Raw genomic sequence first — 12,197 nt, 5'->3', positions numbered from 1 at the left:
GCAGAGCTTCCTGGGCTCAGTTCGTCATTTCCCGTGAACCAAATCAACTTGCAGGCATCAATGGGGAAGACCAAATTGACATGGCTAAACTGACCCCAAAAAACTCACTGCAGTCAACCGCAGGAAACAGCCACAGGCTGCCCCCCCCCCGACCCTAGGCTTGCAAAAAGTAAAAAAACACAACCCCCCAAAAGCTGAGCTTTTTTTTTAACAAACCCCAAACCTTTTTAGATTTTTTTTTACAAATATGTAAAAAAAAACCCGCAATTTTTTACCAAAGGTTTGTCAGTGCCAATGAAAACTAATAGATGAATAGAAAAATATCCTATCCATGTGGCGCTGAAACAAAAACCTTCCACATCCACTATGTAAAAGAATGAAAGTCTACTATCCCCCTTCTCTCCCCCCCCACCTTATACTGTAAGCAGGAGAGCTTTCCAAACTTCATGTTGGTGACACTCTTTTTAGAGATGCATGATTTTGCAGCAGAGTAATTCAGTTTTGCGTCATTTCGCAGCACAGTAATTCAGTTTCCCTAGCAAACCATATTTTAAACTAACCCCTTTCCAGTTCCATGGAGGAACGTGGGGAGCATTTGGAAGACACACCTACACACTGCAGCCGACACACTAACATGTTGCGACACACAGTTTGGAAAGCTCCGGTATAGGGCATTAAAGTCTCACATTGAATATAAATGAAGAAATGACTTTTTATGATCTGAAAACACAGAAGATGTATGCACTTTTTTGGTAACCCAAGAAAATCTTGATTAAAAACAAAAAGAATGAAGTTGTAAGCCTCTATGTGGAATATGGTCTGAAGCTCAACATCAAAAAAACCAAGATCATGGCCACTGGTCCCATCACCTCCTGGCAAATAGCAGGGGACGAAATGGAGGCAGTGAGAGATTTTACTTTCTTGGGCTCCTTGATCACTGCCGATGGTGACAGCAGTCACGAAATTAAAAGACCCCTGCTTCTTGGGAGAAAAGCAATGACAAACCTAGACAGCATCTTAAAAAGCAGAGACATCACCTTGCCGACAAAGGTCCATATAGTTAAAGCTATGGTTTTCCCAGTAGTGATGTATGGAAGTGAGAGCTGGACCATACAGAAGGCTGATCGCCGAAGAATTAATACTTTTGAATTATGGTGCTGGAGGAGACTCTTGAGAGTCTCATGGACTGCAAGAAGTTCAAACCTATCCATTCTGAAGGAAATCAGCCCTGAGTGCTCACTGGAAGGACAGATCGTGAAGCTGAGGCTCCAATACTTTGGCCACCTCATGAGAAGAGAAGACTCCCTGGAAAAGACCCTGATGCTGGGAAAGATGGGGGGCACAAGGAGAAGGGGATGACAGAGGATGAGATGGTTGGACAGTGTTCTCGAAGCTACGAACATGAGTTTGACCAAACTGCGGGAGGCAGTGGAAGACAGGAGTGCCTGGCGTGCTATGGTCCATGGGGTCACGAAGAGTCGGACACGACTAAACGACTAAACAATTGCTGAGTTTTCCAAACTTGCTGGCATATTGGGTGTAGCACCTTAACAGCATCATCTTTTAAAATTTTAAATAGTTCAGCTGGAATATCACTTCCGCTGGCCTTGTTATTAGCAGTGCTTTCTAAGGCCCATTTGACTTCACTCTCCAAGATGTCTGGCTCAAGGTCAGCAACCACACTTCCTGGGGTGTACAAGACCTCCATATCTTTGTGGTATAATTCCTCTGTGTATTCTTGCCACCTCTTCTTGATGTCTTCTGCTTCTGCAGGTGTAGACAGTGATAATCAGGATCCCCTGATAACTACTGTACCAGACTTTTAGAAGACATCTGAAGGCAGCCCTGTTTAGGGAAGCTTTTAATGTTTAATAGATGTTCTGCATTTTGATGTTCTGTTGGAAGCCGCCCAGAATGGCTGGGAAACTCAGCCAGATGGGTGGGGTATGAATAATAATTTATTATTATTATTATGATTAGTAGTAGTAAATGATTCTTTGTGGATGTAATAGTGGAAAATTGATTTGAATGATTATTGTAAAATATGCAGGGATGTAAGATATGTAAAATGTACAATCAAAAGAGAAGAATGGAAGTCATTGGATATTTCCAAGTTTGCAAAATGTTTATTTGGAATTGTAAAACAGAAAATATTATAATAAGCATTATTATAAAAAAATAAAATATAAGAATAACAATATTATAAAAACAGATAAACAGGGTTATTGGTTTTTTTTAATGGAACCAAAAAGGCATAATAAAATTACATTTCTGATTAAGGCTTGTCTAAACAAAAACACTGGAAGGACAGATCGTGAAGCTGAGGCTCCAATACTTTGGCCACCTCATGAGAAGAGAAGACTCCCTGGAAAAGACCCTGATGTTGGGAAAGATGGAGGGCACTAGGAGAAGGCGATGAAAGAGGATGAGATGGTTGGACAGTGTTCTCAAAGCTACCAACATGAGTTTGACCAAACTGCGGGACGCAGTGGAAGACAGGAGTTCCTGGCGTGCTATAGTCCATGGGGTCACGAAGAGTTGGACACGACTAAATGACTAAACAACAACAATGGGGAAGACTGAAATTCCCACACTGCGCTTGCCACCAAAAGCAAGTTCCTGAGGTGCTGCAGTTCCCTCCCTGCTGGTCGTTGGCCGAAGAGCCCTAGGCAAGGAAGACCATGCTGGAGAATGAGGGGAACGTGGCCTCTCTGGGTAAGGAGGTTCCTTCCTCCGTGCAAGAGTCTGAAGCAGTCCTTCCGGGACATTTTCTTGTCATGTTGCTTTTGAGGAGGAAGGGTATTTAGGGAGCAGGTTTGTTGCACGAGAGCTGCCGGTGTACTTTATTCCAAATGCCTTGCATTTTGATCCCACCTCTTCCCCCTCCAAGGGGCACACGGGTCTCCCCCTCATTTAATCCCCACTACAAACCCTAGACAGCCTTGGCCCAGTATACCTGAAGAAGCGTCTCCAGCCCCATCGTTCAGCCCACCTCCTCCGAGGGTCTTCTGCCGATTCCCTCACCACGAGAAGTGAAGTTACAGGGAACCAGGCAGAGGGCCTTCTTGGTAGTGGCGCCAGCCCTGTGGAACACCCTCCTACCAGATGTCAAGGAAATGAAAGAACTATATAAACTTTAGAAGACGTTTGCATGCAGCAAACGTCTGTAATAATAATAATAATAATAATAATAATAATAATAATAATATATTATTTATACCCTGCCCACCACTCTGTGCGGCTTCCAACAAACATTTAAACACAATATTAAATATAACAGGTTTAAAACTTCCCTAAACAGGGCTGCCTTTAGGCATTTTCTAAATGTCAAGTAGTTGTTTATCTCTCTGACCTCTGTTGGGAGGGCATTCCACAGGGCAGGTGCCACTACCGAGAAGGCCCTCTGCCTGGTTCCCTGTAACTTTGCTTCTTGCAGTGACGGAACCGCCAGAAGTCCCTTGGCACTGGATCTCAGTGTCCGGGCTGAACGATGGGGGTGGAGACACTCCTTCAGGTATACTGGACTGAGGCCATTTAGGGCTTTAAAGGTCAGCACCAACACTTTGAATTGTGCTTGGAAACGTAATGGGAGCCAAGGTAGGTCTTTGAAGGTAGGAGTTATGTGGTCTCGGCAGCCGCTCCCAGTCACCAGTCTAGCTGCCGCATTCTGGATTAATTGTAGCTTCCAGGTCACCTTCAAAGGTAGCCCCACATAGAGCGCATTGCAGTAGTCCAAGTGAGAGATAACCAGACCATGCACCACTCTGGCAAGACAGTCCGTGGGCAGGTAGGGTCTGTATCAGGAAGTTTTGCTCAGGAAGTTTCTATGTTTGATATTTTATTATGCTTTTATATGCCCTGGGAGCTGCACAGAGTGGATGGGGAAACCTAGTCAGATGGGTGGGGTACAAATAAGAAAGTCTTATTAGTAGTAAGCTATGATAGGTGTAGAGACTTGTGAGTGGGTGTAAGGTAGGATTCTCTGCAAAATTAAAGATGTCGGATGGGCAGGGAATTCATCATCACCATCATCATCTCTGTGAAATAGGCTAGCCCTGAGAGGAAATGACTGGACCAATATTTCCCGATGAGTTTCACGGCTGAGGTTGGGATTTGAACCCAGGTTTCCCAGGTTCTAGTCTCGCACTTTAACCACTATGCTGCACTTTAGCTGTGTAAAATGAGTTTGCTGGCATGTGAGGGACTCCCTCCAGTGTAACAGCAACAGTCTGGAAGCGCAAACCAAGTCCCCTTCCTGGGGTCCTGGCAGTGCAGTCCCGACCCCCCCCCCCGCAGCCATCTTCAGCCGTCCCCCCTTCTCCTTCCAGCACAGAGCGAAGGGCCACCTTGCCCCACACAAACACCCAGCCCCCTAACCCAAGGTGCCGCTTAGTTACGGGTTCTCCTTCTCGGGAAATGTTTGAGGGAGCTTTGGATGAGCAGCCGTTGGGGATAGTTTGGGCCATGAGGCAGAATGCTTCCTCCTCCTCCTCCTCACCTCTTCCTCCTTCTCACTTCTTCCTCTTCTTCCTTCTTCTCACTTCTTTCCCGCGTAGCCCTGCCGCTTCCCAAGATGAGCCTCATCCCCCGTGCAGAGCAAGCAGAAGAGCCCAGGCCCCCACAATGTCAGATCTCAGACGGAACAGGGGCTGCCATTTCGGACACCAGCTCAGGTGAGTCGGTTTGGGTGGGATGACGAGTCTGTTCAGAGTTTCTCCACCCGTGATGAAAATGGGCAGGAAAAATGTTCTCTGTTACTTCATTCATAGAGATGGTAAGAATCCTATTATTTTAAAGTTGCTTCTCCCACAGACCTGGCCATTGTTCTTCCTCCCCCATCCCTTCCTCCTCGATTTACTATTTTTAGGAACATGAAAACTCAGAATCTCGACCTTCTCAGAATCCCAATACCCACTGGACCCTCCTCTCAGCAAGCCTGGCCAACATCTATGGACTGTGCCTGCTTTGGTCTGTCCTGCATTTTCCAAGGTTCATCTTCATGGGGGGGCCCTGCATTTTCACACAATGCGAGAAGGAGAGAAACCTCCCTTTTCTTCCTTTTACACCTCTCCTCTAACTCAGCCCAGTGCTGAGTCCCTCAGGCTCAGACGTTAGGAGGATAGAGGAGGGGGAGAAGAAAGTGGGGAATGAGAGCAAACAGGCAAATGCGAGGACCGCGATTGCCAAGGTTTCTAGCTCCGTGAGCACATTTGGGTTTTGTTTTTTCTTTCAAGCATGTTCTGTGGGCACCACTCATTCTGGTCATTTCTCCCTGGACTGAGATGAGGAAGCAAGACAACAACAGTAGCATCATTGTTAAGGGATTTGGGCGGACGTCCGAAAAAGTAGAATTTCTCTTGAGCCTCGAAAAGGACCTAGAGCTGAAATAAGTGGGGAGGTGTCTCCCTCTTTCCACTTCCTTCTCCAGTTCCGTGTTGTTTTCAAGGGAGATGGAGGTAGCAGGCCTTGCTGCCTTAGGACCAAGGGGGCATTTGGGGGGGGGGCAACTGGCTGAAAGGTTTGAAATGGCTCTAATTTTGGTTCCTCTGTTTCATTTCTGTCGGGTTGGTGTTGGTTAAATATTTAGTTGCGGTTTGTGGTAATTTTTATTTGGGTATAACTGTAAACTGTTTATTATTGTTGTTGTTATTGATTTATTGGTTGGTTTGTTGCTGATATAGTATATCTTGTTTTTTAAAAAAAATATCGATGTTTTATTGTGTTTTATATGTTGCAAGCTACCTAGAGTGGCTGGGAAAACCCAGTCATATGGGAGGAATATAAAGTTGTTACCAGACAACTAAGGTTGCCAGATTTTTTTCAATGAATCTGGGGACACTTTTCAACTTCCTACTAAATAGATGGATTTTGTCAGTGGACTGATTTGTAAATCTGGGGACTGTCCCTGGGAAACGGGGACGTCTGGTAACCTTAGGCTACTTCTCTGCCATCTTCAAACCCCGATTCCACTTTCTTCACTCTCTCAGCAGGAGATTCGAGGAGAAAACATTTCTGCCCAGAGTGCGGCCGATGCTTTGCCTTCCGAGTGGCTCTTGCTAAACACCAGAGAATCCACACAGGGGAGAAGATCCAGGAAAACTCTGAGAGCGGGGAATGTTTTGGTCAGAGTTTGGAGCTTGCCAGCCATTTGGAAACCCCTACGTCTTTGGAGTTCAGGAAGGTTCTTGCTCATCAGCCCATCGTTCTAATCCAAAGAAACATCCATACAAGAGAAGATATCTCATATCGCTGCTTGGAGTGTGGGGAAGGTTTTTCCCAAATCTCAGTTTTTGTGAAACATGAGGGAGGCCACAGAGGAGAGAAACCCCGTAAATATGGCGAGAGTAGGAATGGGTTCCCCAAGAGATCACAGCTTTGTGGGCACCGTAAAGTCCACACAGGAGTGAAGCCCCACAAATGCAGTGTGTGTGGGTTATGCTTTTCTGCTAGGTCACAACTTGTTACCCATCAGCGAACCCACACTGGAGAAAAACCCTATGAATGCCCGGAGTGTGGGAAATCATTTGCTCAAAAGTCAGTCCTTGTAATCCATCAGAGGCTCCACACAGGAGAGAAGCCCTATGAATGCAGGGAGTGTGGGAAATGTTTTCATGCGAATGCTAACCTTCTGAGCCATGAGACTGTTCACACCGGAGAGAGGCCTCATAAATGTGCAGAGTGTGGGAAAAGTTTTCTTGTACCAGCACAACTTTCAATCCACCAGAGAATCCACACAGGGGAGAAACCCTACAAATGCATGGAGTGTGGAAAATGCTTTTCCCAGAAACAGCACCTCAAGGCGCATGAAAAAATCCACACAGGGGAGAAACCCTACAAATGCATGGAGTGTGGAAAATGTTTTGCCCACAAATCTAACCTTCTCGTACACCAGAGAATCCACACAGGAGTGAGGCCATATGAATGTGGAGAGTGTGGGAAATTTTTTTCTACTTCATCACATCTTCTTGTTCATAGGAGAGTCCACACAGGAGAAAAGCCACATAAATGTTTAGACTGTGGAATGTCATTTACTATAGCACAAAGCCTTAAGGGTCACCAGAGAACCCACACAGGAGAGAAACCCCACAAATGCATGGAGTGTGGAAAATGTTTTGCCCACAAATCACACCTTCTTGTACACCAGAGAATCCACACAGGAGTGAGGCCATATGAATGTGGAGAGTGTGGGAAATGTTTTTCTACTTCATCAAATCTTATTTCTCATAGGAGAGTCCACACAGGAGAAAAGCCACATAAATGTTTAGACTGTGGAATGTCATTTACTGTAGCACGAAGCCTTAAGGATCACCAGAGAATTCATACAGGAGAGAAAACCTATAAATGCTTGGAGTGTGAGAAATCATTTCCTAAGAAGTCATACCTTGTTATCCATCAGAGAATCCACACAGGAGAGAAACCCTATAAATGCTTGGAGTGTGAAAAATCATTTTCTAAGAAGTCATACCTTGTTATCCATCAGAGAATCCACACAGGAGAGAAACCCTATAAATGCTTGGAGTGTGAGAAATCATTTTCTAAGAAGTCATACCTTGTTACCCATCAAATGATCCACACAGGAGTGAGGCCATATGAGTGTGGAGAATGTGGAAAATGTTTTTCAACTTCATCACATCTTATTTCCCATAGGAGAGTCCACACAGGAGAAAAGCCATATAAATGTTTAGACTGTGGAATGTCATTTACTGTAGCACAAAGCCTTAAGGGTCACCAGAAAATCCACACAGGAGAGAAACCCCACAAATGCTTGGAGTGTGGCAAATGTTTTTCAACGAAAAACAGCCTTGTGATCCATCAGAGGATCCACACAGGAGTGAGGCCATATGAATGTGGAGAGTGTGGGAAATGTTTTTCTGATTCATCAGGTCATCTTTCTCATAGGAAGAGAGCCCACACAGGAGAAAAGCCACATAAATGTTTAGACTGTGGAATGTCATTTACTTTAGCACATAGCCTTAGGGCGCACCAGAGAATCCACACAGGAGAGAAACCCCACAAATGCTTGGAGTGTGGGAAATCATTTGCTCAAAAGTCATACCTTGTTACCCATCAGAGAATCCACACAGGGGTGAGGCCATATGAATGTGGAGAGTGTGGGAAATGTTTTTCCTTTTCATCAATTCTTATTTCTCATAGGAGAGTCCACACAGGAGAAAAGCCACATAAATGTTTAGACTGTGGAATGTCATTTACTATATCAAAAAGCCTTAAGCTGCACCAGAGAACCCACACAGGAGAGAAACCTTACAAGTGCTTGGAGTGTGGCAAATGCTTTTCAAGGAAAAACCACCTTGTGAACCATCAGAGGATCCACACAGGAGTGAGGCCATATGAATGTGGAGAGTGTGGGAAATGTTTTTCTACTTCATCACATCTTCTTGTTCATAGGAGAGTCCACACAGGAGAAAAGCCACATAAATGTTTAGACTGTGGAATGTCATTTACTATAGCACAAAGTCTTAGGGTGCACCAGAGGATCCACACAGGAGAGAAACCTTACAAGTGCCTGGAGTGTGGGAAATGCTTTTCTCAGTCATCACATCTTCGCAGTCACCAGAAAGTCCACACAGGAGAAAAGCCACATAAATGTTTAGACTGCGGAATGTCGTTTACTTTAGCACACAGCCTTAAGGGTCACCAGAGAATACATACAGGAGAGAAACCCTATAAATGCTTGGAGTGTGGGAAATTATTTTCAAGAAAAGACAAGCTTGTGATCCATCAGAGAACCCACAGTGGAGAGCAACCCTATAAATGCTTGGAGTGTGGGAAATGTTTTCCAAGGAAAGACACCCTTGTGATCCATCAGAGGATCCACACAGGAGGGAAAGCATACAAATGCTTGGAGTGTGGGAAATTTTTTTCTCAGTCATCAAATCTTCGCAGTCACCAGAAAGTCCACACAAGAGGGGACCTTCCCAATGTCTAGGAAATGTTTTTCACAGAGTGGAAACCTTCAAAGACTCCACGTGGAGCATATAAATGTTGGGAGTGCAGGGGATGTTTTGATCAGCGATCAGCCCTTATGGAACACAAGAGTGTCCATACAAAAAGGAGGACGTATTGATATCAGGAGTTTGGAAAATGCTTTGTTAAGAAATGAATCTTTTATCAACATTGGCAATTCCACCAAGGAAATACAATGCAAATGTCTGGAGTGTGGGAAATGGTTTGCTGCTCATTCGGACCTTCAAAGGCACCAGAGAATCCACAAAAAAGGGAAAGACCATTAATGTTTCGAGTGTGGGAAATGTTTGGCCTGGAAGGGAAGCTGGTGCTGCATCAGGGAGCCCAGACAGGAAGAGAGAGCACGCAAATGCTTTGAGTATGTGTATTGCCAGGTAATTTCAGAAAGTGGTGTCTCCTGATCTCGATGTAATGATAGCTTTAGATCCTTATATATCTATCTGTCCATATAACGAGGGCTTCCTCATAAATCTATCTGTATAATGAGAACTTGGCCTGATAAGGAGTCAGCTAGCAGACAGGCCTGTCTTCACCCAGCCATGGAACTGGCAATTAGACATAGACTTTGGCTCACCGCTGTAACCAGAGAGAGTAACTTTGCTCTGTGCCGACCGCGGAGATAAGGGAGGATGGCAACAGAACCTAAAGAACCCACCTGCTATTAGATAATTTTTAAAAGCCTCTATATAAGGGCGCCACGACAGCGGCTCTCTGAGTCCCTCGTTCGAGTTCCGCCAGCAAACGTCGACATTGGCCCTATCGAGGGAAGAGAAGGATCTCCTGCTCCCAGGGTCCTATGCCCCACAAATAACCCAGAGATGCATTTTAAATAAAAGCACATATTATACTCATTTAAAAACACTCTGATTCCCAGACCATCCATGGGCCAGATTTAGTGTGTGATTGAGCCAGATCCGGCCCCGGGGCCTTAGTTTGCCTATGCATGATCTGTTCTAAGGTAGAGATGCAATAGGGATAATGCTTCTCTAAAACATAGGTTTATTTCATTCTCCTTTTGTCCTATAACTGAAATTATCAGTAGAACTGTACAGAACAACCTTACATTTACTGAGCAAAATATCCTCTTCAGTTATATACCCAGCACATGGAACCTTACAAAAGGACCATACAAGTGGACTCTCCGTGGCCTGACCGCAGCAAAAGGACTGATACTGATGAATTGGAAAAATAAAAATGCAGCTCCCGTCTCCAATTGGATTGGAGACTTCTACAAACTCGCAACATATAAACAACTGGCATATAAATCCAGTCTTGCCATGGAAAAGTTCAATGATATTTTGGATCCATTTTTACAAATCCTGTAGTAGGTTCAGGTGTGGTGAAGTACAATAACATCCTTGTAAAATATACAGTTTGGGGGTTCCCCCCTCCCCCCTTTATTTTCCCCTCGACACAGTTTCTGTTTCTCTTTTATTCACGTCTCACCATATTTACTGCACGTATAATTAAGTACTTTTTGAACTTTCAATAAAATTGTTAGACTGTTTATTTGGATTCTCTTGCTTTGCTTAAATTAATAAAAGCTTCCTGTTCCTTCGTCGCCACCAAAGAGCACATTGAGGTGGTGAATTAAAAAATGTTTTAAGCCATGAGCAAACTATTCCCTTCGCTCCTCACCTCTGAAACATAACATTTTTTATCATGAAGGACAAAAAGCCTCCCACAAATCCTTGGAATGTGTGAAAAATCCTACTTCCTTCCGCCCTTTTAAAAATGTCATTTATTGAAAATCAAAGTAGTGCATACAAAAAACACTTGTGAATTCAGCCTGATGCAATCTCACTTTATGCAAGGTAAGTAAGAAAAACAAAAGAAAAAATTAAAGGCAAGGATTAAAAAACTAATGAGTAAGAGTACAAACATACTAAGAACGCTGAAGTTCGAATTTCAAAGCATCATAAAGTAAATGTACATTTTCCATTTTGCTCCTGGTATTCCTTTTACTGAATTTTTTTCCGTTCCGCTTTGAGTTTTGTTTGTTTTTTGAATGGTCCAGTGGTGGACAACTTTCAGTAAATAAATAAACGAGTAAGACCTCCTTGGTTTTGAAAAGTGCCCAATTCTCCTGGTTTCAACCTCGATGGGGGCTGAAGGCAGTTTTACACCGGAAGTGAGGGAGGTTGCCCAGCATCTCCCTCTTTCCCCTCCTGCAACCTGAGAGGGTGTTGTAAATTTTAAGGTTATAATCGTTCATAAACATATACATGAATGTACAGGCACATGTCTGAAGCAGCACAGGAGGACAGGCCTAACTGACACCATTTTGACTCTCTCTGACCAGAATAACACACACATTTCCACATGACTTATCAGCTTGGGAGCCATAATCCTGTAAGCCGGCACTAGCCATCTCATTCAGAATGGAAGACTCTTCCGAACAAAAGATAGTTCTAGTTACAGGTAGGTAGCCGTGTTGGTCTGAGTCGAAGCAAAATAAAAAAATTCCTTCAGTAGCACCTTAAAGACCAACTAAGTTTATATTTTGGTATGAGCTTTCGTGTGCATGCACACTTCTTCAGATACCAAAGATAGTAACAAAAGATAGTGATCAACTTTTAGGAATCTGTTAATTTCTCTTTGTGTTTAGGAATTCACACCTGGGAGGGGTAAGAGGAGGACTAGGAGAGGTGTCAAAGGTGCTCAGATTTCTACCTTGAACCCTCCCTTTTTGTGAGGTATTGATTATGTTGCTGTGATGTAGGAATGATGTATTTTGGGGGTGTTTCTTGGTGATGGGAAAACTGATAAAAGTGGAGGTTCTCTTTTGTTCGGGGTTCCTTCCTTGTTCTCCTGCGTGAGGGGAAGGACCCTGTTGCAACAGCAAAAATAAAAGGCTTTGCTTCTCAAAATTCTCTGGTTGGCCTCTGTTATATTCTCCGACTGATGGAGAACCCCATAAGGGCAGATTTTTGCTTATTTCAAGGGCATTACAGTGAAAGCAGCGTTTGGCCAGCTGCAGCAGCAGCCAAAATGCTCTTATTTTAATCCCCGCTATTAAAAATGTGTTGGGTGAGTCTTAGCCAGAAGGCAGCACACCACTGTAGCAGCCCAACTGCATTTTTCCTATCTTGCCTTTTCTCCAAGGGACTCATGGCGGCCTCTGGTGCGCTCCGCTTTCCTAGCTACCATCACAACAACCCTGTGAGGTGAGTCTGCTTGAGAGGCCGCCAACAGCCACAGGCCGCTCCTTG

General features: G+C 44.2%; 1 protein-coding gene across 8 annotated transcripts in view; it reads left to right on the top strand.

Moving 5' to 3' along the window:
- Positions 1-12,197, top strand: part of LOC118081134 (zinc finger protein 250-like) — a 30,285-nt gene that overhangs the window by 1,833 nt on the left and 16,255 nt on the right. For 2 of the 8 annotated variants that reach the window (XM_088663698.1, XM_088663697.1), the window contains exons 2-4: positions 2,281-2,715; positions 4,557-4,673; positions 5,988-10,494. In XM_088663698.1, coding sequence (XP_088519824.1) covers positions 2,682-2,715; positions 4,557-4,673; positions 5,988-8,947 — 3,111 coding nt within the window. In that variant the 5' untranslated portion in view covers positions 2,281-2,681 and the 3' untranslated portion in view covers positions 8,948-10,494. Of the gene's footprint in view, positions 1-2,280; positions 2,716-4,556; positions 4,674-5,987; positions 10,495-12,197 lie in introns of those variants that run through there. The other 6 variants (XM_088663701.1, XM_088663702.1, XM_088663699.1 and 3 more) reach the window with 5 other exon arrangements.

Source organism: Zootoca vivipara, chromosome 2 (assembly GCF_965207765.1).
Source record: "Zootoca vivipara chromosome 2, rZooViv2.hap1.1, whole genome shotgun sequence".
Lineage (NCBI taxonomy): Eukaryota > Metazoa > Chordata > Lepidosauria > Squamata > Lacertidae > Zootoca > Zootoca vivipara.
Note: the sequence above shows the minus strand (reverse complement) of the source record. Positions and strands in the feature narration are given on the sequence as shown.